The following is a 24,281-nucleotide window of genomic DNA, read 5'->3' on the forward strand; positions in this document are numbered from 1 at the left end:
AAAATGAAAAGAACATACAGTTAGAATTTTAATTGTATTCTTGACTATGGAATTTTATTATTACATATATATATATTTAAGATCATACAACATTATATATATATAAAATTAAGTCAATTCCTACTTTATATTTTAAACATATATTATCATCAAAACAAACATTATTATTACCTATTTTATACATACATAATTATCACGTTAACATAAAAATACGGGGAGAATTTTCGCTACATAATGGGACATTTCATCGGCTTCATCCATCTATAAAACTACAATTCTTAAATTCCATACACTTTACAAATCTTTAGAACTCTGTCTTACTGTTGCCACTTATTTTTGTCAAATATTACAATCCCATTAATCACAATCATGTACTATTATTTATAAGTTGTTATAAAATTAATTTTTACAGCAAGTGAGAATTCCTAATAAACGGTCATTATTTATAAGTCTTATAATATATTTAAACAAACAGCATATCTTTAGCTTCGATAAACAGAAATTGACTTTAATATTTGAAAAAACTGTATTAACATCCAGTGTCATCCACTACAAGTTTTAAAAATTATATTTGAACTTGAGTGGATGAATAAAAAGTATTTTATTAACGACTGAAAATTTGAACAAGATATAAGATAGAATGTGAGCTACTAGTAGGAATTTAAAACTGAAACGAGAAATGAGTATCAAGGCCTTACACTCGTATCCCTATTAAATCTGCTGACGCATCACTTAAGGATATTTGCGCTTTCGGACTTTTGAAAAGCGGATTGTCCTAACGTCCACTGCAATCTCCATTGGACTTTGGAAAGCATTTCTAAAGGAATGGGATAAAATACCTCTTCCGATATTAGAAAAGACTTTATCTTAAAGATTACGGTGTAGAAAGGTAATGAAGAATAAGGGTTATGAAACAGAGTATTTAAAACACAATTTTTTTAATATGTATTTCTGTAAATACAGTAAGAATCGTTTAAAATGTGTAAATGGCTTTTGTAGCATTAATTTTGTTGGCTGCTTGAATTTAAATGGAGTGGAATACTTAAACTGGTAGTAAAAAATCAATAACTAACGATTTTTTTGTTGTTACCTTTGCAGGAAAAATACCGGTTGCGTAGTGTATTTTTGCCACCCGATGCCTGTTTCCCAATATAACCTACCACCGAGAATTCGCTTGTTAAATACATATCGGTAATACTGCGAAACTCCATTAGTTAAGTGCTGAGGCGCCAGACACGGTCGGCTGTGTCCAGTTCCAAACCGCATCGTTGAGTAGCGTACCAAGGTATGATCAGCCGCGATTAATTAAAGAGCTCGCAAATTACATTTCTGCAAATTGGTTATACCAATTTTATCTATTTTTGGGAAGCTAAATAATCTGCTCAGAGGAGTTTGCAGACAAGAACATTTTTAAAAGATAAAAGATACGATAAATGATGGATTAAAGTTACGCGCAAGCGCATTACTTTTGTAAAACGAATTTATAAATATACTAAATAATTTATAAGTATACAATATTTATACATAAAAGTTTATCAGTCGATGCTCGTTTTGCCTGAACTATGATTTAGGCTAAAAGGGCATAAATCATAACGGGCTGTTAATCTCGAAACGAGATTATCATTTTAAACGTCTGGATCACTTTTCAAATTGTTGCCACCAAATGCTATCGTCCTGTATAACATTAATGAAGAAGCTGCACGATTGTACGCATTTTTCTCGCACTGTGAGAAACGATGGTACCTAGGGCCATCCAATTCTGAATAACGTAGGCCTCCACCCGAACATAAGCACCCGGAAGCCCGAATTTTATATTTTATGTTTTGGTAAAATTTTAATGAATTTTTAATAACAGGTTCAACGATTTGAAAGCGAGCAATAGCAACACTGTATTGAATAAAATATTTTTTTTTTTATTTCCATCGCGCGAGACTGTTTATCGGAAAAGCCCACCTGTGGCCGAGCGGTGAAATCGTTGAACACTGGTAGTTCGATCCGAAGTTTGAAACCTGGGAACGGGCTGGCTGCGTGGGCGTTTTCGCGGTTTTTTCTCATGTGTAACGTATATACGAGCCAGTTCCCCTTAGAAAGTGCGCCATGAAAGCATTTGCAGAACAGATAGCATTTGCAGAACAGAACCCCTTAGAACAGATAGCTCTCGGGGCTTTGCCATAATTACATAAAAGCAAACTATCTATCGGAAATTCTAAAGCTATGCTCTTTTTAAATTATTTTGCGATATTATTGTTAAACTGAAATTTATGGTTTAAGTGCGAAGAACATGATATTTAATAAATAAAGGTAAAGCACAACGTTAAAAAAAAAGTTGGACATAATTTAAAATCTGAAAACTTTCGGTTTTTTTAAATACATAACTTTTGGAGGCATATAAATACCTGCAATGCTGATGTATATAAAAAACTCTGAAATTGTTGCATGGAAGCCTGATGTTGAGCAATACTTTTTTTTTGTCAATAATTGTTGCCATTTTTGAACGTCAAAATATTAAAAAGTTCTTTGCTCATTCTGTAGAGTTGCAATGTTCTCGCCGAGACTCGAACCACGGATCTCTCGAATACGAGTCGAGCGTGCTGACAACTACCACAAAGGCATGCTAAGAAGGCGGAAGAAATACCTTATAATTCTGTAAATTTTAAAATATAGTAGATTCGCTTTTTTTACTAACTAAGCATTTGTACAAACTATCGGGTTGTCCCTGAAAACGCATATTTCTTCTACTGCCAGTTCCATATACAAACTTTCAGTTTAATGAAATTTTGCTGTGTTTTATACTAGTTCGACAAATCGACAATGTTTTTTTTTTTTTTTTTTTAGTACTAAGGGGTAAACAATGTGGCAGCATAGCTTGGGGGGTCCGAGGCGAAAGTCAGGCGCCAAATTTATGTTCCCTACTGCATTTTGGCAAACAAGAAGGAACACGAAATTTTAAGTTGTCCCCGGCATTGAAAACCAAGGTTACGCCCCTAAAACAACGTGCTATTTCATTAGCCGCCCCTCCGGTTTAGTTTAGTTTAGTTTACGAGTATGCTACAACCCTCCTGGCCGACAGTAATCGGCCTCATGGTTAACGCAGCACACCCGACGCAGAAAAACAATAACAAAATAATAATAATAATAAAATAAACAAATAAATAAAAGATTAAAGCCGCCCCTCCGGTATAGTAATTAGCCTCGCTGACTACCGTTCCGAAGGACCCGGGTTCGAATCCCGGAGAAGGCATGGATGTTTGTAAATGTATAGTGTCCGTGCGGCATGGGGGCACTCTAAATACGCGGCGAGCCGAAAACCCTCTCTAGAGATTGCTGGTAGGGGAAAAGAGGGATGGGAGAACCTCGGGCTCGCCCCCCCCGGGGTTCTCTCCTTTAAAACTGGAGGCAGAACTGTCACCTGTAAGGTGCTCAATGTTGTTTGTAACGCAACGACATGGAATTTCGGGAGGCTTGGGCTGACTAAAGGTCAGACAAGTGAGCATTAGTCATTATCAACTATTTCAGTTTGAAAATTGCACTGAAGATTGGTTTTAACTCGTCGAATTCAAACGCAATCTTTTTTATTTCTTGTTTTCGTCTGTGATTGAAAAAAATGTGTCAACAGTTTTAAACAATACTGCAGAGAAAATTTTCGTAAGTAATTGTGATTATAGTTGGGTACCAAATTATTTATTTTATAATTTTAATACTGAGAATATTTAGAAGAGGAAGCTGAAATACAGGAACAGGATGTACAAGGGAGGTTGTGATAGATTGTATTTAAACACCGTTTATTTCTAATACTTAATAGCAATATTTAAATTTAATAACGTCTAAAGCATTATTAAAATTTTTCACTTTTCAAGACGGAAGGTAAACCTGTTATGAAATGAAATGAATATGTATGAAATTTTTATATAATTTTTAATTTTTGTTTATGTATGAAATTTTTTTAGTATGAGAATCATCATAAGTGATGTAGTTTAGAATTTTTTGGTCAAGAAATGACACTTCACGCTCAGCTGCTTCATGCTACTCCTTCTCACTTTTGTCTATATTTGGTCAGCCGTATGACCTCATTTTGCTCAGTGTGACACAATATCGTGGGATTTGATGGGTCCTAAAACAAATTAATTTAAAAATAATTTTCTTGGTGCAGATATTTGTAGATATTTGAACCATTTTATGAAAGATATGGGTGTTGTTTTCTAAACATGGAGCGTTCAAATAATAAATAAATTTTTCGTAATAATTACATATTTTTGTTGCCCTAAAATGTTGTAATAAATAAATTTTTCGTAATAATTACATATTTTTGTTGCCCTAAAATGTTATAATGCATGTGGTATAATTTTACTTGTTATTGGGCAATAAACATTTTTTCTCAAAATTCGGACAAGAATTCTTGCCGAAAATTTCGTACTTAAACAATGAGGGAGTAAAGAAAATAAAGTTTGATTTCTTAGGTAATATAATGGAAGTATTTTAGTTAAGATGATTTATATTGCATGTACTTTTTTTCGAAGGATAAATATTATTAACCTTCAAACCCTGACTGTATTTTCATATAGAACCATTTAATTTTGTATACATGCCCATATTATCTATGTAACTAACAGAATACTGAAGCAAGTGGGCCTCATTCATGAAGAAAGTGCTTTTTCTTTTAGGCGCTGTACAATGCCGTGGGACACGTAGTTCTTTGAAAACATTTGTTTACGTCTCCCCGAGATGACGCCCACTCCTGGCCCTATCCCGGGCACCGTAGGCCAAGTGACTGCGGAGCTCCAAGATTCCAGCTACCTGATGGGTCCCAGGAAAAGCATGACTGTTAGCACGAAGGGCCTACTGAACATGCCCGGCCAAAATAATTGCTTCCTAAACAGTGCTGTGCAGGTGAGTTTTCTCGTCTCTTCTGTTGTCAAAATTAAGTACGAAATAAAATGGGGGAGGGGGTAAGTTTCATATTTCAAGTTCTACTAGACCGATTGACGAACTTGGCGTTTTTCATATCTAAAAAGCGCGACTTGGGATATATATTAGATTTATATACAGCATTCGTATTTTGACACAAAATCGCACTTTTTTTTTTGAATAACATGCTAACTTTTTCCCTAATTTCCATTCTACGACTCAAATTATGCCTAGATATTAAATTTTTTTAAATTTGGTGCGAAATTTAAGGAGAAATTCAAAAATTTATCTTGGCTCATTTTTTTCAGTTTACGCCAAGAATAATTAATTCACTAGGAGAACTGCTTAATTTATAGCAACCTATTTTTAGTCCAAAGGGGCTTTGTCCCTGAAGGTATATTGTTTCCGTTTTGCGTTGAATCACTATAAATGTCCGTTTCACTTTTCAAACTGCTGCCACCAAATGTTAGAGTCCTGCATGATATTTGAAGAAATTAAATAATGAAAAATCTTCATAAATGTATGTATATTTCTCGCATTGTGATATAAAACTACGGTACCTAGAGCCGTCGAATTTTGAATAACGTAATCCTACTGCGAATATGGACATGCGGAAGTTCAAATTTGAATTTTTTACTTCCTTGTACGAAGTAAAAAGGAAGTATTGTAATCGCGAAAAGTTTCAGGCAGCATATTTCAACGAAAATATCCATTTTGACCGCTATCGAATGCAATTTAACGATGTTTTTGCGTCATATCTGTACGTAAGGACAGAATAAAGTACTCTTTTCCTTCAAAAAAATTATAAAACTGCTTTAAAATTAATTCTGAAGAGAATTTTTCGTGGCGTCTGTACGAACGTATGTACGTACGTATCTCGCATAACTCAAAAACGAGTAGCCTCAGAACGTTGAAATTTTGTGTATAGGACTGCTATAACATGTAGATGTGCACCTCGTATTTTGGTTGCAATCGGCAGCAGCAAACGTATATAAATATATTTATATATATATCCACTCTGTTACCCGGGTCAGTGATCTCAGTTTCTTTACTCTTATATGTTTGTAAATTGGTACATTTTTTGCTTTAAAAATGATTGAATTATGTTTTTATCTTCCGATTAAGGATTTTATGCCTTTAGTAAATCTGTGTGCAATATTTTTAGAATTATCAGCAGTTTTAAAGTTGTTTAATTGCCGCTAAGCCTGTTTTTAATATCGGCCATTGATGTTTACATTTGAAACAGGAGACTAGTGGATTTGTTGCCAATCTAGAGAAACTTAGCTTGCCAACAACAAAGATAACGCATTCATTTATTATTGCCAATTAAATCATGCTTAATTCTTTCTGGAATTTTTTCGAGGAAATAAGCGTTTGCGATTTACTTCGTAATTTTTAATATAGATATTTTGAGTTTTTACGTATTTTTGCCTTCTCGCGAAGTGAGAACTGAATTAATTCAATGAGAAATACTCAGTGAGATACATTCCTATGACCTCATCGATCACGTGTCTTATGTATAACCTTTTGTAAACAAACAATGCAGATGTCCTCAGAGATCACGTGACTTACGTACAGCTAATGCAAACAAGCAAGATCATTCTTGCTCTTCTTCTCTTGCGGAATGTATCACATTGTCTGTGAAAAACTGTTTCTGTTTTGTTTTGTTTGCTTAATTTCTTTTATACATAGTTCTAGCTTTATTATAGTATTTGAATAGAACATGTGGCAACGATTAGATAATTCTTTAAATGATATACATTTTGTGCATTCTGAGTTATAATATGAATGAAATATTATACTGTTAAGTAAACCTAGCGCCAGAGTGTCGCTATGGTAAACAAAGTGAATTTTAAAGAATGCATTTATTCTATTGTGGTTTATGCGCTTTCCGCGAAGTAGGTTTAATTCAATCTAATAAGTTTAAATAAAATGCAAGAAAAAATGCGTTTAATTTAATATTCCGTACAAGGAAGTCATGTGGTGTACACATCAGATTTTTTTTTTTTTTTAATAACATGCTAACTTTTCCCTAATTTCGATTCTACGACTCAAATTATGCCTAGATATTAAATTTTTTAAAATTTGGTGCGAAATTCAAGGAGAAATTCAAAAATTTATCTTGGCTCATTTTTTTCAGTTTACATCAAGAATAATTCCCTAAGAGAACTTAATTTATAGCAACCTATTTTTAGTCCAAAGGGGCTTTGTCCCTGAAGGTCTATTGTTTCCGTTTTGCGTTGAATCACATTAATGTCCGTTTCACTTTTCAAACTGCTGCCACCGAATGTTAGAGTCCTGCATGATATTTGAAGAAATTAAATAATTAAAAATCTTCATAAATGTATGTATATTTCTCGCATTGTGATACAAAACTACGGTACCTAGAGCCGTCGAATTTTGAATGACGTAATTCTACTGCGAATATGGACATGCGGAAGTTCAAATTTGGATTTTGTTTTATTATCGATTTCATATTTTGTAAAACTTTAACGAATTTTTGATTAACAAACTCATATGTAATGAACATGTAAATTCACGTATATCTCCGGAAATTTTGAATAAAATAACCTCTGTTTTGCAGGTATGCTTACAAATACACTTACTTTAAGATGATGGTAAAAATTTTATAGGTTATAATTTAAATTTTTAAAAAAAATTATAAAAATTACGTTTAAAAATAAAAATTTTAAAAATAAATTGTAAAAAATGTGTCAGTTTTATTTGGAATGGACCTAAATTTCGAAATGAGAGAGAAAGAATAAAAAAAGTTTAATAAATAAAGAGCTTAAATATATACCAAATTCAATTAACACGGAGGAGCTAAAGGTTTGAGAGCTAATTTTTTAAACTACTCGTGCGATTTTTCCAAAATTTCGTCATCTGCCATAATTGAAGTCGAAAAATGGGAAAAAAATTGGTATTTTATTTCAGAAAAAGGTCCGATTTTGTGTCGAAATACCTATGCTAGAGCAATGCTGAATATAAATATAATATAATATGCTGAATATAAATATAATGCTGAATATATATATATCCTAAGTCGCGCTTTGGAGACTTGAAAAACGCAATCTGAATTTAGTCAATCGGCCCAGTAGTAGGGAGGTATAGAACTGTACCCTTTTATTTATTTATTTATTTTTTCGCAGTGTACATTGAAGTAAAAATCAATTCAGAAATTTCACTTTTGAACAAAGTTGTATGATAAGAAGTAATGTATTAATCGAAGCAAGCAGCTAAATCCTACTTCAGCGGAACTCAGTTGCCTGCACATAACAATTCTGTTTTCATGATTAACACATTAAACAGTGTTTTATTCAGGTCAAAACAATTTTCCTGCGAGGCTTGGTGTGAATGCAGCTCAGTATATTGAGTATATCACATTGCTTAGGAACATTCTGTGCATGTGATATTAAATGTAAATAAAACAATTGGAAGTAGGCTAATGTACTGTAAATTATTTCTCACCGATATTAAGTGCACCAGTTGTTACAAAAGGAAAGGGTATTCTGCGGAAATAGAATTCTTTTTCATCCTCCCTCCTTGTCTAATGGCAGCCCGAGTCCAAAAAAATGTCCAAAAAATAAATTACGACAAAAGATAAAGACTTTTTTCTTTCATATTATTTTGTTTTTGAAGCCACAATGGGAAAGAAAGAATAAAAGAAAGGAAAAGGGGGAAAAAAAGAACATGGAAGGAACTCAGCGAAAGGTATGATTTATTCTAACAGTGCGTTTCATTCTATTTCCTGTCATTTTTAGTTTCTCGTCCATTTATTTATCAATTCCGCAATGAAACGTTTTCCCGTAAGAAATATATTCTATGATTTCTTGCAACCGCTTGCACTATCTAAACATTATTAATACTAGACCAAGTGTCATGAGTTTTGACATTTGATGTAAATTAAAATTATTCTTTTTTTAGCCCAAAGATGCGTTAGCCCAGAAGGTATAGCCTATACACGGTTGTATCAATTTCCAAATTGTTGCCACTAAATATTAGAGCACTGCATTATATGTAAAGAAATTAAATAATTAAGAATCTGCAGAAATGTATGTATGTTTTTCGCACTGTTAAAAACAACGATACCTAGAGCCATCCAATTTTGAATAACGTATTCCTCCACCTGAGCGCCCACCAGCGGCCGAGCGGTAAAGACGCTGAACACTGGTAGTTAGGTCTGAGGTTCGAATCCCGCGAACGGGCTGGCTGCATGGGCGTTTTCGTGGTTTTCCCCATGTGTAACGTGTAGACGAGCCAGTTTCCCTTAGAAAGTCCTCCACGAAAGGCATCCCTCCCTTTAGGCAGATAGCCCTCGTGTGCTTTGCCATAACTGAATAATCCAAATCCAATCCTCCACCTGAATATCGGCACCTGGAAGCCCGAATCTTGAATTTCGAATTTGTTTTATTATCTATTTCATTTTTTAAAACTTTAACGAATTTTCAATTAAGGAACTCAAACGATTTCAAAGCAAGCAGTAGCAACACACTGTACGGAATAAAATATTTTTATCTGCAGCGTAAGAGACTTTCTATCGGAAATTCTAAAGATATGCTGTTTTTTAATATTTTTAGCCCATATGCTCTCGAAACGTGTATGTGTGTGTGTAAATGGTAAAAAACGCCCCTTTAGACGTAACATAAAATAAGTCTTTCAGATTTTTTATTTTAATATTTTTTATAAATATTTTTTAATGATCTAAAAAAGTTTATGAAAACAAAGACTAGAATGACTGATTGTGCAAATTTCGCTAACAAATATTGTTTAAATACAATTCTACACAAGAAAATCACAAAAGCTGTGCTTTTTAGAAGGCTAATTGTCTGACCATCCGTTTATTAATGTTATTCATCAGTAAAATCAGAGGAATTCAAATTATTATATTGCAGTATGCAATGAAGTTGTAGAACTGGATTAACATATTGCTTTATATTCATAAGAAACGCATTCCAAAATTACAAAAGTAAGCGCTTTTATACCTGTATGTATATAGTGTATATATATATGTGTGTGTGTGTTTATTGCTACGAATTTTGTATTTAGATAGGTAATTTTAGTAGAATTATAATTAAAATTATTGTATTTCCCCGCACAATGCAGCGCGAAATAAATTTTAAGAGAAAGCTATGCTGGAAAAGTAAGAATAAAGGAGGACGTTCATTTAACATTGAGTAAATGATATCTCGGTAATTTGTATTGAAACTGAATAAACGTAATTGACCACTATGTTAGCTGCAACTGTAATTCCATCCTCTTATTGCTTTCCAGAAATCTCGAGAGGCAGAAAGTTCTAGAAATTTTTTTGCAACCGGTTGAAAACTATAAAAGTCTGGAGAGAGAGCGTCTGGGTTTAGTTGCTTAGTTACTGTTGTCGCGAGTTGTTTAGTTCCGTGTGAACTGAGATATCCGAGTCAGCTTTCTCTTTAGATACACTTTGCATTGCATTGTGTTTAACGGTTTTAGTAGCTTGAAGTGTAACTACTGATTATATTATGTGATACTGTGAATATATGTACGAATATTTCTGTGGAATATTCCAGAGTTCTGAAATATTTCTTTTTTTAAAAATAAATTTTTATTAACTTATTATCGGACTTGTGCATATAATCTATTATAAGCCCGTACGCACGCAACAGTATGTTACTATATTAGTGAAACTCAGAAACTATGTATTCTTTATCGGTAATTTAATTCTTACAGAGTTTCCTGCACTTTTATTACACCCTTATAACCTACCTTGAAGCAAATCTACCATTTCTTGTAGCCTGTACTGACTATAGCGTAATTAACACTTTTTAATCCATGCATCATTAATTTATTACTAAATTTTCTGATTAAACTAATTCCGTGCGAACTTGAAAGAAAAAAATAAAATAAATAAATAAATAAATAAAAAGCGCGCAAAAAGGGGATGGGAAAAACAGGGGGAAAAAACCCGAAAGGCTTCAGATTTTAAATTACGCCCAAAGGAGGCATTTTTTAACGTTTTGTGTGTTACCTTTATTTATTAAATATCATGTTCTTTGCACTTAGCCATGAAATTCAATTCAACAGCAATGTCGCAAAATAATTTTAAAATGAGCATATCTTTAGAATTTTCGATACTCAGCCCCACGCGCCGAAGATAAAAATGTTTTTTCTGTACAACGTTGCCATTTCTCGCTTTGAAATCCTTGAGTTTGTTAATCAGAAATTCGGGAAAATTTTACAAAATATGTAATCCATAATAAAACAAATTCCAAATTTGAAATTTGGCCTTTCAGATGCCCATATTCGCTGTAAGATTAAGTCATTCAGAATTGGATGGCTCTAGGTACCGTTGTTTTATCACAACGCGAGAAAGATATATACATTTATGCAGATTCCTCATCATTTAATTTCTTCAAATATAATACAGGGCGATAATATTTGGTGGCAACAGTTTGAAAAGTGATACAACCTTTTAAAGTTTTCAATGCAAAGTCACAAAACGAAAATAATAGTCCTTTAGAGACAAAGCTCCTTTCGACCCCCCTCCGAAAAAAAAAAGTTTCGGAAAGCACCTCAAAAACAGGTGTATACATAATTTTTTTATATATATAATCTATTGCTTTTCGGAATTAGCTGACTTTTTGATAGCCAATTTCTTTACGTGAAAATAAAATAACCTGATAAATAAAACCGAAACTTCTGTTTTATCCGACTGGAGTTTGCAATTACCCTTAACGAAAAAACAAGAAGTCGAGAGAGTTGCATCGTTATCTCAATGAATGGTTTTTTCTGTTTTGAACTAACTAACGGACTATTATTATTCTTTTTAAGTCACATTCACTCATGCGTGTTTTTTTAACTAAGTTTTTTTTTTTTTTTTTTTCCCCATCTGTAGATCATCCCAGACCCAGTGAATCAAGCACTTATAAATTGCCTTAAGCTAAACCGATCGTACCAACTTTTTCTCTTTTTTTAAGGGAGGGGGGGAGGGATTAATTTTATGCATTTCTCCTTTGCGTGAGTTCATTAGTAGAGATTTGTTATTTCCCATGCTACGAGATTACAACTTCACCTTCACTTCCCTCCCTCCTTTTCTCTTATTTTTAATGATGAGTTTTGCGTATAACTAAGCAGCACTGTCAATTAAATTGCATAAAAAACTGCCTTGTTACCGAATTTAACACGGAGCGAAGTAACGGTCGCAGGTAAGACAATTACATTTAATTGTTATAAGGCGCAGAATTTATTTCTTCGCAATCCTTCCTCTTTTCTTGCTCGTATTTACTAATTTAATTATGATGATTATCGTCAATAATAAAAAAAAATTAAGGTGTTCTAGATACAAGGGCTATAGAAATTATTTTCTAAAAATAATTTGTTATGCTTTTGCATAGTTTTAAGTTTTAGTACCTTTCCTGAACCTCTCATTTTCCCCTCGCATTTCCTCGCGAGGATGCAAATCTAAAGTGTGTAGAGACATTAGGTATTTTCGGACAGTTATATTTTTGGATGCAGGCAAGATGAAAAATGAGAGACGCCTTCGCCGGGAATCGAACCACGGACCTCTGGAATGCGCGCCTAGCGTGCAGACCACCACGCCACGAAGACATGCCAAGAAGACGGGAGAAATACCTTATGTACCCCCTCTTTTAAAAAGCGACTGGGGTTTTTATGGGACCCAGTCGCCAAATCCTGCATGTGGAGAATCATCATCCACCACCCTTTTCAGTTCGGGCGCCACTGTAGAGACATTAGGTATTTTGGAAGCAGGAGAAATGAAAAATGAGCAACGCCTTCGCCGGGAATCGAACTACGGACCTCTCTGGAATACGCGCCCAGCGTGCAGACCATCACACCACGAAGACATGCCAAGAATACCTTATAAGTGAAGTGAGTATTTAAACGGCCGAATCTTGTAGTTTATTCAGAGCGCGATTTCGCTAGCCAGCTTTTCTTTTACAAGGCTATCTCAACTGGAGAAGCTTCATCTTTGGACTTTTACATACGTCAGGACCCTAAAGGGACTCATTCAGGAATCTGGAAACAGCAGGAGTCCCCTCTGCATGCCAAAATAACCAACAAAGTATCAAAATATCGCTAGCCAGCGGACGTTACTAGTTGTCCTTGCTCCTGTGCGGAGTTTCTGATACGCCTTTTTTTGGCCATTTAATAAGTACATCGCCGGGTAGGTTGTTGAGTTAGCCTTAAATTAAATTGTTAGACCAGCATTACTCTTTATCTTTGAAATTATTGTGCAGCTATTCTCAAGTTCAACCGCAAGTCGTCGGTGTTACTGTAAGCACAAAGTGCCTCAATTTTTGTTAAGAGTTTGACGAATAATAAAGGGTTATTTTACCTTTATTCTGTGCTGGCAGTCTTTTATGTCTGTGAGAGAAGTCGCCGCGTTGTCTCGCAAGATCATTTTAATTTTATGATAGCAAAGAGAGTGAGCTATTACAACCTTTTCCACATTAAAGTTCCAGTCCCACCAGCGGCCGAGCGATAAAGTCGCTGAGAATTGGTAGTTCAGTCCGAGGTTCGAATCCCGTGACGGATTGGCGTTTTCATAATTTTCCCCGTGTAATAACGTATATACGATCCAATTTCCGTTATAAAGCTCCTCCACGAAGGCGTTCCTCCCCATAGGCAGATAACCCTCGAGGCTTTGCCGTAATCACCATTACATTACATTGAAGTACCATGAAATCGTTGAGTTTTTTTAATCAAAAACTCATAAATGCTTCACAAAATATGAAATAGATAATAAATTCTAGATTCTCAATTTGGGCTTCCAGATGACGTACGTTAATTCAAAATTGGATGGCTCTAGGTACCGTAGTTTTATCTCAATGCGAGAAACATATATACATTTATGCTGCTGCTTCATTATTTTATTTCTTTAAATATAATACAGAGCGATAATATTCGCTGACAACAAGTTGAAAAGTGAAACGCCACAAAATGCCAGAACGAAATTTAATAGCCCTTCTGGGCTAACGTCCTTTTGGCTAAAAATTTAATTTTGGATGGACAAGTAACGAAATCTAACTTTTAATTCGGTCTTCCGGTACCTGTACGTATACTTGGGAAAGTTTTATATACGCGTCATGAAAAAGTTAAAATACAAGAAGTTTGACTCCCGCACGACAAAAATTCTTCGAAGTATTTAATTTCAAAATTTGCAATTTTTGATGTCATTTTCAACTGGCCCTGAGCAATCGTTAATTAAATTACAATAATTTGAAGAAATGAAGGGCGGCAAAAATTGCGTATAATTTAATAAGCCGTACAAAGAAATTGCATGAAGTCAACATCAGAATTTTTCTGTCATATATACCTAAAACAATACATATGAAAATAATATATCTGAACGAAGCATTTCACTATAATTTAATTTTTATTTAATAAAAACCAATATAAATATATCGTTGCACAAACTGGCCTACTTCAGAGTCAAGAATTTCAGAATTTTTAACTAATTATATATTTAGCTTTTTGAGTAATTTGGTTTTATCATCAACTGCTTAACGCAAATCGCTTTCAAAATCATAAAACGCAGCCATATAAATCATTACCTCAGACTACAGAATTTTAAATTTAATTGTGCATTGAATTTGTTTTTTTTTTTTTTTTTTTTTTTCTGTCATTAAATAATTAACTTCCTTTCACGGATATTAATTAGTACGTGAATTCTTAAATTATTACCACCTTTTAAGTTGAATTATTTTTCTACAAAATTATCTCTTTATTTGCGCGAAGCGATACGCAGCAAATGAAAATTACGTAACAAATAAATCATCGTGTGTCTTAATATTAAGAAAATGAACGACCCAATTTTTCAATCTCTGCGTTAAGTTATACAGCAGCATTTCTATTTACTGCATCTCCAATGCTATATGATAACAGGGGAAAAAATATGTGAATTTCGGAACATACACAAATTCATAATTCAGTATGTTTATAAATGAAGTGTTGAAAATGCAGTAATTGTAAATACAGAAACAGCAACTGGAAATTGACTCGCATTCGTTAACGGTAATACAACATTCGTGTTTAGAAATAAGACAAGTGATAATATAGCAACGTAAGCAACATGTCTTAGGAGAACAACACGATTTCCGCGGCGGAAAGCGATGTAGGTCCTTCGAACGGTCGCAGCCGAATAGAGACCCAACCAAAAAGGTAAAACCGGTTCTGACGGGCCCTTAAAAAACACTCCAACCAAGCAAAGCAAGAAAAAAATCTTTTCTGTAGGCTCAGAATGGCCGCATGTGACCCCAACGAGTCCCCTTGGCGTCTCGAATCTTTCGCTGTTCGCGTAGTAACAGCTAAGAAAACATCCGCCGCATTGGATTGGTGCTTCTGTGTTCCAAAGAGTTAGGTTCTGTACGTGGCCATGCACTGTCTTTTTGCAGTGCTTTAGTTTTCTTGACACAAAGATGCAGAATAAGTCCTCTTTGGTATTTAATGCTATTCTGCCATCCAGAGCCAAAACTGAGTTGCATTAAATATTCTTTCTTGTACACCTTGCCAAAAGAAAAAAAAAAACTTCTATGACTTCCATTCTACTGGGCCGATTGTCAAAATTTAACTTGCATTTTTCATGTCTCGAAAGCGCGACTTTGGATATGTATTATATTTATACATAGCATTATTAGGTACTTTTCCGTTTGGCCGGCGCAAATCTTGTTAAGCAGATTTTATCGGCGACAACATACAATATACACAAATAAATAATGTTAGCGAATGTTAGTTCTATTAATTTTTTATTTTGAAGGTATAAACATCTTAATATTGTTTAAAATTTCGTAAAAAGCCAATAAATAAAGGCAATAAATTTTATTTGTAAAAAAACAATTTAACAATTTACTATGTTTTCATGGTACAACATCCTGATTCGCTATTTCATATCACGTGATTCCAAGTGAACTGATCTCACGTAAACTACGCTCCAAAGATCTAATTCTCTCAGTAATTATCTACGTTAATTTCAAGTTAAATCTTAATTTGGAATACAAGTTTAAATGCAAGACTTATTTCAATTCGTACGAATAGTTTACTCAGAAATTATGTAAAACTGCAGTACTTTACTTCGCTAGTACATTCTCATTAGAATGGATGAATTTAACCCTTGATTTTGTTTTTTCTATATTTTTGCCTTCGGGTGAGCAGTGTGATTGCATCCTAATTGACTTAAAATTATCGCGGCATAAAATTGAACTGTCAATATAAAATTGAACTATCTGGTAAAAATTCTATGTAATTGTATACTAGAATTGAGAGAAACAATCAATCTGATAAGAAATGGCTGCGACTTGTTTTGAAAATGAAGCGTAAAAGGTTACCAGCGAGGATATTCCGTTTGGCATCAGTTGTACCATTATTGGCGACTTTATCGTTTGCGCCGGCAAAACGGAAAAGTACCCATTTTTCTAACATAGGTATTTCTGAAATGATGTACTTATTTTTTTCCAAATTTCGGTTTTTCGACTCAAATTATGCTAAAGTGGCAAGTTTTGTAGAAATTACACGAGTAGTTTTCAAAATTTTAGCTCCTGTATGTTATGTTAATTGAATATAGTAGTATATATTTATTAATATCTCTTTTTTATTTAACTTATTGGATTCCTTCCTTCAAAGTTCGAAATTTAGGTTCAATCTAAATCGAATTCGCAGCTATATTCTGATTTGTTTTTAAAATTTTGTATTTTTTAGTAATTTTTATAATTTTTTCCAAAAACATTTTGAATTATGACCTCTAATTTTAGGCCTACCTGCAAGAAAATTAGAATTTTTTATTCAGAATTTCAAAAAATATACGTAAATTTATATACTGGCGTGTTTTGAAATTTGGCTTGTTTGTTATAAGCTATAATAACGCCAAATGGGCTTTACGCACTTTGTTTGTTAAAATTATTTGAAAGAATGAAGTCCTTTTTTTTGCCTGTGGTGCGCAATGAAGAGAAAGGAAAATAGGTTACTGTAAATTAAGAATTTCGCCAAGTGAATTATTCTTGGCGCAAAATGAAAAACATGCGCCAAGATACATTTTTTAATTTCTCAGTTTCTGATCAGATTTTATAAAATTTAATATTTAGGCATATATTCAGTGCAGGATTTGCGTATAAGCTACACAAGCTATAGCTCAGGGCTCCCGCTTTCTTGGGGGTCTCCACAAAAAACCTAAAATCATATTTGGCGCTGACATATACTATCTGGACTTATATAAGGGGCCCGATATCTCAAATAGCATTAGGCTCTTAGCACGTCTAAATCGGGTCCTGCATATATTGAAGCTTAGAATCGAAATATGGGCAAAAATGGATACGTCATTTTAGAAAATATCTGAAGTCGCGCTTCGAGACATCAAAAACGCAAGTCAAATTTCGGTAATCCGCTCGGCAGAACGGGAGATAAAGAAATGCCGCCCTTTTATTTTGTGTGTATGTGTGAGCGCTTGCAGGGTGTACACATGTCTAATTACTGTGTGAAATACTCATCTAAGCTCCATAGTAGCTGTTTTTCTTATATAAATAGCATTTAGATAAGAAAGAATGCTTTAGATAGGAAAGAAGCTTGTTTATCCAATTCATCACATTTGTTCTATCATAAAACAATGTACCATATTCGAATATCTGACTTACTCACAAACTTTGAATGCTGGGGTTATTTTTGTCGCTTTTTGTTGTGTTTTATCATGTAAATATAGCCTTTCACAAATAAATGTCTTACTCCAAAGGAGTTTCCAAGTAAAGTCTTCTACCATTTCACTGGAAAAGCAATTAGCAAACTTATGCAGAATAACTTTATCCCGCCCCCCCCAAAAAATTATAAAATTTTATTACATATAAAAAATTAAAATAAACAATATCCGTTAATGCAAATATTAATTATCCTAATAAATAAATTAATCGACTTTCCGTTGCCTTCTCTCGACAAACGTCCAGTATCCAAGAGAAACATTAAATTTAAAAACTGCACAGAATTATCGCCCACTTTTTTTCGAGTGGCAACAGTGCCACTCGAATGCAACAATGCTATCAGCAAGTATGGCAACAGTGATATATCAGCAACAATGGCTTTGTGCTATTGTTGCTGATATAATGATAGAGAATTACCGATTTGATGCGATTTCATCAAAAAACATATATATTTTATATATATATATATTTGTAATAATAAAATTCCATAATCAAGAATACACTTAAAATTCTAAATGTATGTTCTTTTCATTTTTAATGGCGACGTTCTCTTATTTGAAAGTACGTGGAATTAAATCCACAGCCCCATTGTCAAGTTGTTTTTTCCGCCTTTTCTACACGTACAGCTTTAGAATGTTCTGGAAATATTTCAAGCGAACTGGATTGGCTGACGAGGCATGGAAGCTCCGCCTTTCCAGGGGCTATAAAAAGACTCGCAAAAGGAATATCGGGGCTTTTTCTTAAATGTCACGATGCAGTAAACCTTCATACAAAATGTTATTAGTAGTTCTTTTTTATTTACTCCGGAGATATGATTTTTGTAATTATTTTTTTCTCCTGAAATATAATAAATGGATTCTGTTTTTTAAAACTATCGTCTGATAATTTAAGCTACGACTACATTGATGATACTTCAACAATCTATTTATTCCTGACAAAAGCTGGTACAAAAATCGCTTAAAGGTACACTGGTTCTTGTCTAGATGCATGTCTGTACCAAATTTCGTAGCCCTGGGTCTATTAGCTTACGCGCAACACGAAGGAAAGACACACACAAAGGCTCTTCAATATATATGTATAGATTTAATCTTCGTATTGTGCAACACTTTCTGAAGAAAACTTATACGAGAAGCAATATATACATTCTAAAATTCAATCAATGATTAATTTTTTTCGATAGATAATGAAAAAGGAAGATCTAATCGAATGGTACAACTGTATTGGGACATGACGACTAATTATGTGAACCAGAAAGCTATATAAACTGCTCTTCCATTAATGTTTTCTAAATATCCAACCCCCATGGGCAGGAAGTATGGTACCTTGGCGACTCTAAATACTAGGTAAACGGGTCGCGACCCCTTCTGAGTCTGCGTTCGGGAACGAAAGAGAAAATCACGACTGTTTCGGGGAACAATGAACGCAACCAGCGAACCATAGGAAAAGAATAAAGCCGCACGATTAACAGTTTTTCTTTTTTAGTGAAGGCTTGTGGTAAGCTCCGCTTCCGTTGCTTGCGTAAGAATAAAATATCCATCAAAGGGCCATGTGTTGCTTTCCTGTGATGTTTTTCGTGATGTCCTGCGCATAACTGTCGATCATTAACGAGCCGTCGTAAGTACGACACTAACGTATGTCGGTACCTACTCATAAGATAATATGATGACATTTATGACTATTGCACATTTTTAATCCCGACCTCACATGGTGATCGAACGCATATTTTTTTAAATGGTCATACGAAATGGTTTAAAAAAAGGTTACATATTATTTAACAAAGGAAGGTCGTACAATGAAGCGGAATATCCATCCAACAAGCAGCAGTGTGGATAGTTCGATGGCTAGCGGAATAATCTTCAGAAAGAATAAAATCAGTTTGATCGGTAAAAGTTCGATGAAGATGACATGAAATCTGAGTCCCGAAATTATGCTCTAGTACAGAGAAGAAAAACTTGTTAAGACGAATGATATCTTGAAACTTCAATCGGATCTTTGTTAGTTTAGAAAGAGTTTTGTTTTTTCGGGAGACTGGGCCTGTACAAAAAGTTCCTAATTCCTGTTAGATACTTCGGGAATCTGATTAAATTCTACAACCATTCTAAGGAATATATCGCTACATTATTCTCACAATGCTATTGAACTTACAAAAACGATTATTTTCAAACTTGAAGGATATATGCCGACATTACTTTTTGCTACTAAATAAAATTTTCTACAATACGTTACAAGCTATTAAAAATACGTTTAAAGAATGTATAACGAAATTCAGTAATTTCCTCATATAGGGGATTTGCAGAGAAAGTTGCGTCACATTAACTTTCATGAAACTGAATGAATTTTCTAAGAGAAAATAGTTAGCATATGCTTTATCGCAAATTTACCAAGTTCAAAATCTGAAACAACTACTCCTTTCGGCTGTAGGGAACAGAAACTGGACAGCTACAGCTCTTAACCAGTTTGGCTTAATGTTGGCAGGATGGTATTATTGTGTGGAAGACTGCTCGAAATAAAGGTTCGTTTCAAATTAGATCAACATCTTGCTAAGGAAACATTTATTCTGGTATTTCCCAGAATTAACAGCCTCACGATCCATGATATTTAGAGTTAGTTAAGAAGTATGATATTTACAGCCCAAAATATTTGCATTTAGTTAATAGTTGCTAACTGTTAGTTAATAATTATAAATTAATTAACAATTACAAATAAATACGTAATTAAATACTTCAAACCTTAAAAAACTGCAAACGTTTCGCTACCCACACTTTGGAAACCTTTGATTTTATGCGCCGAAATCTTTCATGACCATCATCAGTGTAAAATGAATAACCCTGAAAGAAGCTACTATTTCTTAGAACATAATTAAGTAATGGGGGTTCCAACATCACCAATAATCAACTTCTGTGAGACGACGTTAGGAATCTGTCGATCACGACATACTGTTGAGTCAATCGCGAATTGTCCATCATTATTAAATAATTATTTTACATGTATATTTTAATTATTAACACGTTCAGCGCGGCGCCGAATTTGCTGTCCTTTCCGTTCAGCCGGCAGCGAGCTAAGCCGTATTTTTGTTTAGAATATTTTAATAAATTTCATTAATAAAACTAAATTTGATCACATTTCATTGAGACTATATTTATTTTTTAACTTTAATACTGTCGGTCCGGCGGACCGACGCCAGTCAAACGAAAATTCCAGTGCCGGTGGCCAGGGACCGACGCCGGCCACACGGAAAGTTCACCGGCGCCGCGCTGAACGTGTTAAACATTGTTAAACAATTATTTTATATTTTCCCTACGCAGTAATAGATTGAGACATCACCCATAGAGATGGGGGGAAGTAATTTACGCTGATTCAAACTGGGCAAAATCACTTTGTGGCAAACAATTCCACAGAAGACCAAAATCGTTCAGAACCACGGTCATTTCAAAATTATTTAAAGTTACATATAAAAATATAAGGGTTGAGTATTGGTTTACAGTTTCTCCGAAAATTTTGTTCAAATGACTGGCCTCAACATCCTTAACTTCTGTAACTAGATTTGAAGTTTTTCACTTAGAGAACTGAGTTAGAAGCTATTAGAAGACTTCCGCTTTTTAACTGAATTAAGACAACTCTCCTAATTCGGTCATCTTTTTGTTTCTTGGCCTATCGTAATCGAATCTTAATCGATTACAATTAGGAACACCCAGCTCAAACTCACGCAGTCTAGCCAAGGAGAAGTGTGCTCATTTACTTGCAGAATGACGCGTAACAATTGCTGCAAGACAATGCGATTGGTGTTTGGGCGTGGAATACAACAACAGGCATGATTTAACTCATCCTGTTTAGTAGCTATAAGGAAATAGTATTTACACCAACTGATTAAAATTTATCTTAGATGTGCAAAATTGTATGTCAAAGAAAATTCGCCTCTTGCGAAAATAAGTTGTGACCCACTTGCATATAAAGGCGTTTGTTTTTTCCCCTCCCCCTTGTATAAATTTAATCGGGTTTTCGTTTGACTCAATGAAGTGGTGCTGTCATTAAATAAGCAGATTTGAAGGAACAGCTTCAGTATAGGCCACCTTTAAAGTTTGGTTAATTTGTTTTGGCGCCAAAGCACATGAAATACGTTGTTTTGAAAAATGGTTGCCATCCAGATTTTCGAAGAAACTCCGTGTTTCAAAAATAGCGGCCATCTTGATTTCACCAGAAATCGTGGATAATAGAAATAAATTTACGACTATTATACACGATTTTAAAAGAAAGAAATATTAAGGAATGATTAATGAAAATGATCAAGGTTAAAAGGATGTAATTTTAAAAACAATGCCGGAAAATCTCACCTTTGCTTGGCTTTCCCAAATGTAAGATACCTTTGCATGGTATCTTACATTTTTCGCAACACGTTTTATCCTTCAATAATCCACAATCATCAAAAATCCTCTAAAACGTTCATACTCTCTTGTTAATTCATACTTAAAATATCTGTTTGAAATGTCTGGCTTTCCCAAACTTTTACGCTTGTTTGAAAACTCCCACCTTAAATTTTCCTTTAAAATCTCTCGATACTTAATTACAACATCACTAACAACAGGTTTAGAGCAATCCATAACTAAATGCAAAAATCTGATCTCCAAAACAGTATTCTCCACAAAAAATGAGCGTTAAACAATCGCCGAAAACAGTGTTACGAATTTTGGGTACAATTCGGTTTCGGGGACCGTAAAAAATTGCAGCGGAAATGCATGCGCAAAAGCGCCAAATCTAGCAAACTCGCCCATTAAACAGCACGCCAAATCTCGCGAACGCGCTGATTTCAAATTGCGTAAGTTTTAGATAGTTCTATATTTGTAAGTCGCCATTGAAATACTAGTTTAATTTTTTAATTCTCTTTATGATAAAGCTATGGATTTTACAATTTAGGAATTGCCGAGTGAAGAAAAGTCTACAATAGAAGTTTTTTTAAAAAAAAAAAAAAAAAAAAAAAAAAAAAAGGCATCATTCATGATAGAAAATTATGTTTGAACAATCATGAGATGAAATTATGCTTTATCGATAACTCGGTAGCAAAATGGCGGTGAAGGAAAGAAACTTGTAATGAGTATGTTTCCATTCAGTTATTTTAGCCTTTTTTATATAAATAATAATAATAAATTGTATGATGTGAAATTAACCTTTTTATCTAAATTAAAATAATAATCTGAAACAGTTATTTACTCTTATGCTTCCATTCAGTCATGTTTAGCCTTTTTTATATAAATTATAATAATAAAAAAGTACTATATGAAAGTAACTTTTCATCTAAATTAAAACATCAATCTTAAATAGTTATTCGCTATTATACTTCCTTTCTTGCGTTAGGGTTGCCGCAATTATTTTTGCCAGCATTGGCATCAACAATAGTTTGGCGGTTTTTTACGGCCCTCGAAACCGAATAGTACCGAATTTTGTGTAAATAGTTTAGTACAATTCTAATTAAAAAAAATGTTGTATTTCCCTGTGCAATGCAGCGCGAGATAAATTTTAAGAGAAGCTATGCCGGGAAAGTAAGAATACATTGACACGAGCATTTAACTATAAGTAAATGGATATCTCGGTAATTTGTTTTGAAATTGAATAAATGTAACTGACTACTATATTAGCTGTAACCATAATTCTGTCCCATTGTTTATATTGCGTTTGGCGAATAGTATGGGTTACCACATCATATAATTTATCGCTGGTCTTGGCGATATTTTTTGGTTAAAATTCTGGGTGGGCTATACTGAAGCTGTGCCTATTTGCGAAATTACCAATATTGTTTTCTGAAAAATTATTCTAATCTCGACTTTTATAGATGGTTTAAGGAAAAATGGCGCATAATTCGGCTATAGCGAAAAGGACCATACATATGCACCAAAAAAAAAAAAAAAAAAAAAAAAAAAAAAAGTCTGTGCTACCGAATTACAGAAAGTGCTTTGAAACCTGAGGTACGGTATGATCGTCTACATCAGGGGTTCTCAGCCGGTGGTACGCAAGAGAAAATTAGGCGGTACGTAGGAGAAGCAAAGTATTTTTAGCTCTTAAATTCAAAAATTAAAACCCCAACATCCTGATGGAGGTTTTTCTGTAACACTCCTAAATTTATGCGATTTGAGATTTGCTCAAGAGTGGTCGTAGTAGTAGTACTTTGTAGTGGTGGTACTAAAGGTTTTCAATTTTTGTTCAGATGGTACGCGTTAGTCAAAAGGTTGAGAACGGCTGGTTTACATTGTCACAAGCATGTCCGTGAACTAGAATCAAGAGTCAAGACAGTTACACATGCCACTTTCGGCTGTTAGAAAATTTCATGTACTTCCATCAAATAGAGTTGCTTCTGAGATATGCGGAGCCCACCAGCGGCTGAGTGGTAAAGTCGCTGAAGACTGGTAGTTCGGTCCGAGGTTCGAATCCCGCGAACGGGCTGTCTGCACGGGCGTTTTCGTGGTTTTCCCCGTGTGTAACGTGTATACGAGCCAGTTTCCCTTAGAAAGTCCTCCACGAAGGCATCCCTCCCTTTAGGCAGATAGCCCTCGAGGCTCTGCCATAATCACACACACACACACTGAGATATGCGGAAAATTTATATGTGCGAAAGTGTCCCGCACCTCTTTTCTTGGGCATAGGACCTAGAAATTTGGGTTATTAATTGAGCTTACATTTCATGTCATATGCCCGGAGGGGCGGTCATTAATA

At 34.2% G+C, this 24,281-nt stretch overlaps 1 protein-coding gene across 3 annotated transcripts in view; it reads left to right on the forward strand.

Moving 5' to 3' along the window:
• LOC118186043 (uncharacterized) overlaps window positions 1-24,281 on the forward strand; it is a 110,368-nt gene that overhangs the window by 49,614 nt on the left and 36,473 nt on the right. For all 3 annotated transcript variants that reach the window (XM_035356028.2, XM_085812193.1, XM_085812194.1), the window contains exon 2: window positions 4,662-4,887. In XM_035356028.2, coding sequence (XP_035211919.2) covers window positions 4,723-4,887 — 165 coding nt within the window. In that variant the 5' untranslated portion in view covers window positions 4,662-4,722. The remainder of the gene's footprint in view (window positions 1-4,661; window positions 4,888-24,281) is intronic.

Source organism: Stegodyphus dumicola, chromosome 2, assembly GCF_044657685.1.
Source record: "Stegodyphus dumicola isolate Sdum_Otavi_A_Nest chromosome 2, ASM4465768v1".
Classification (NCBI taxonomy): Eukaryota; Metazoa; Arthropoda; class Arachnida; order Araneae; family Eresidae; genus Stegodyphus; species Stegodyphus dumicola.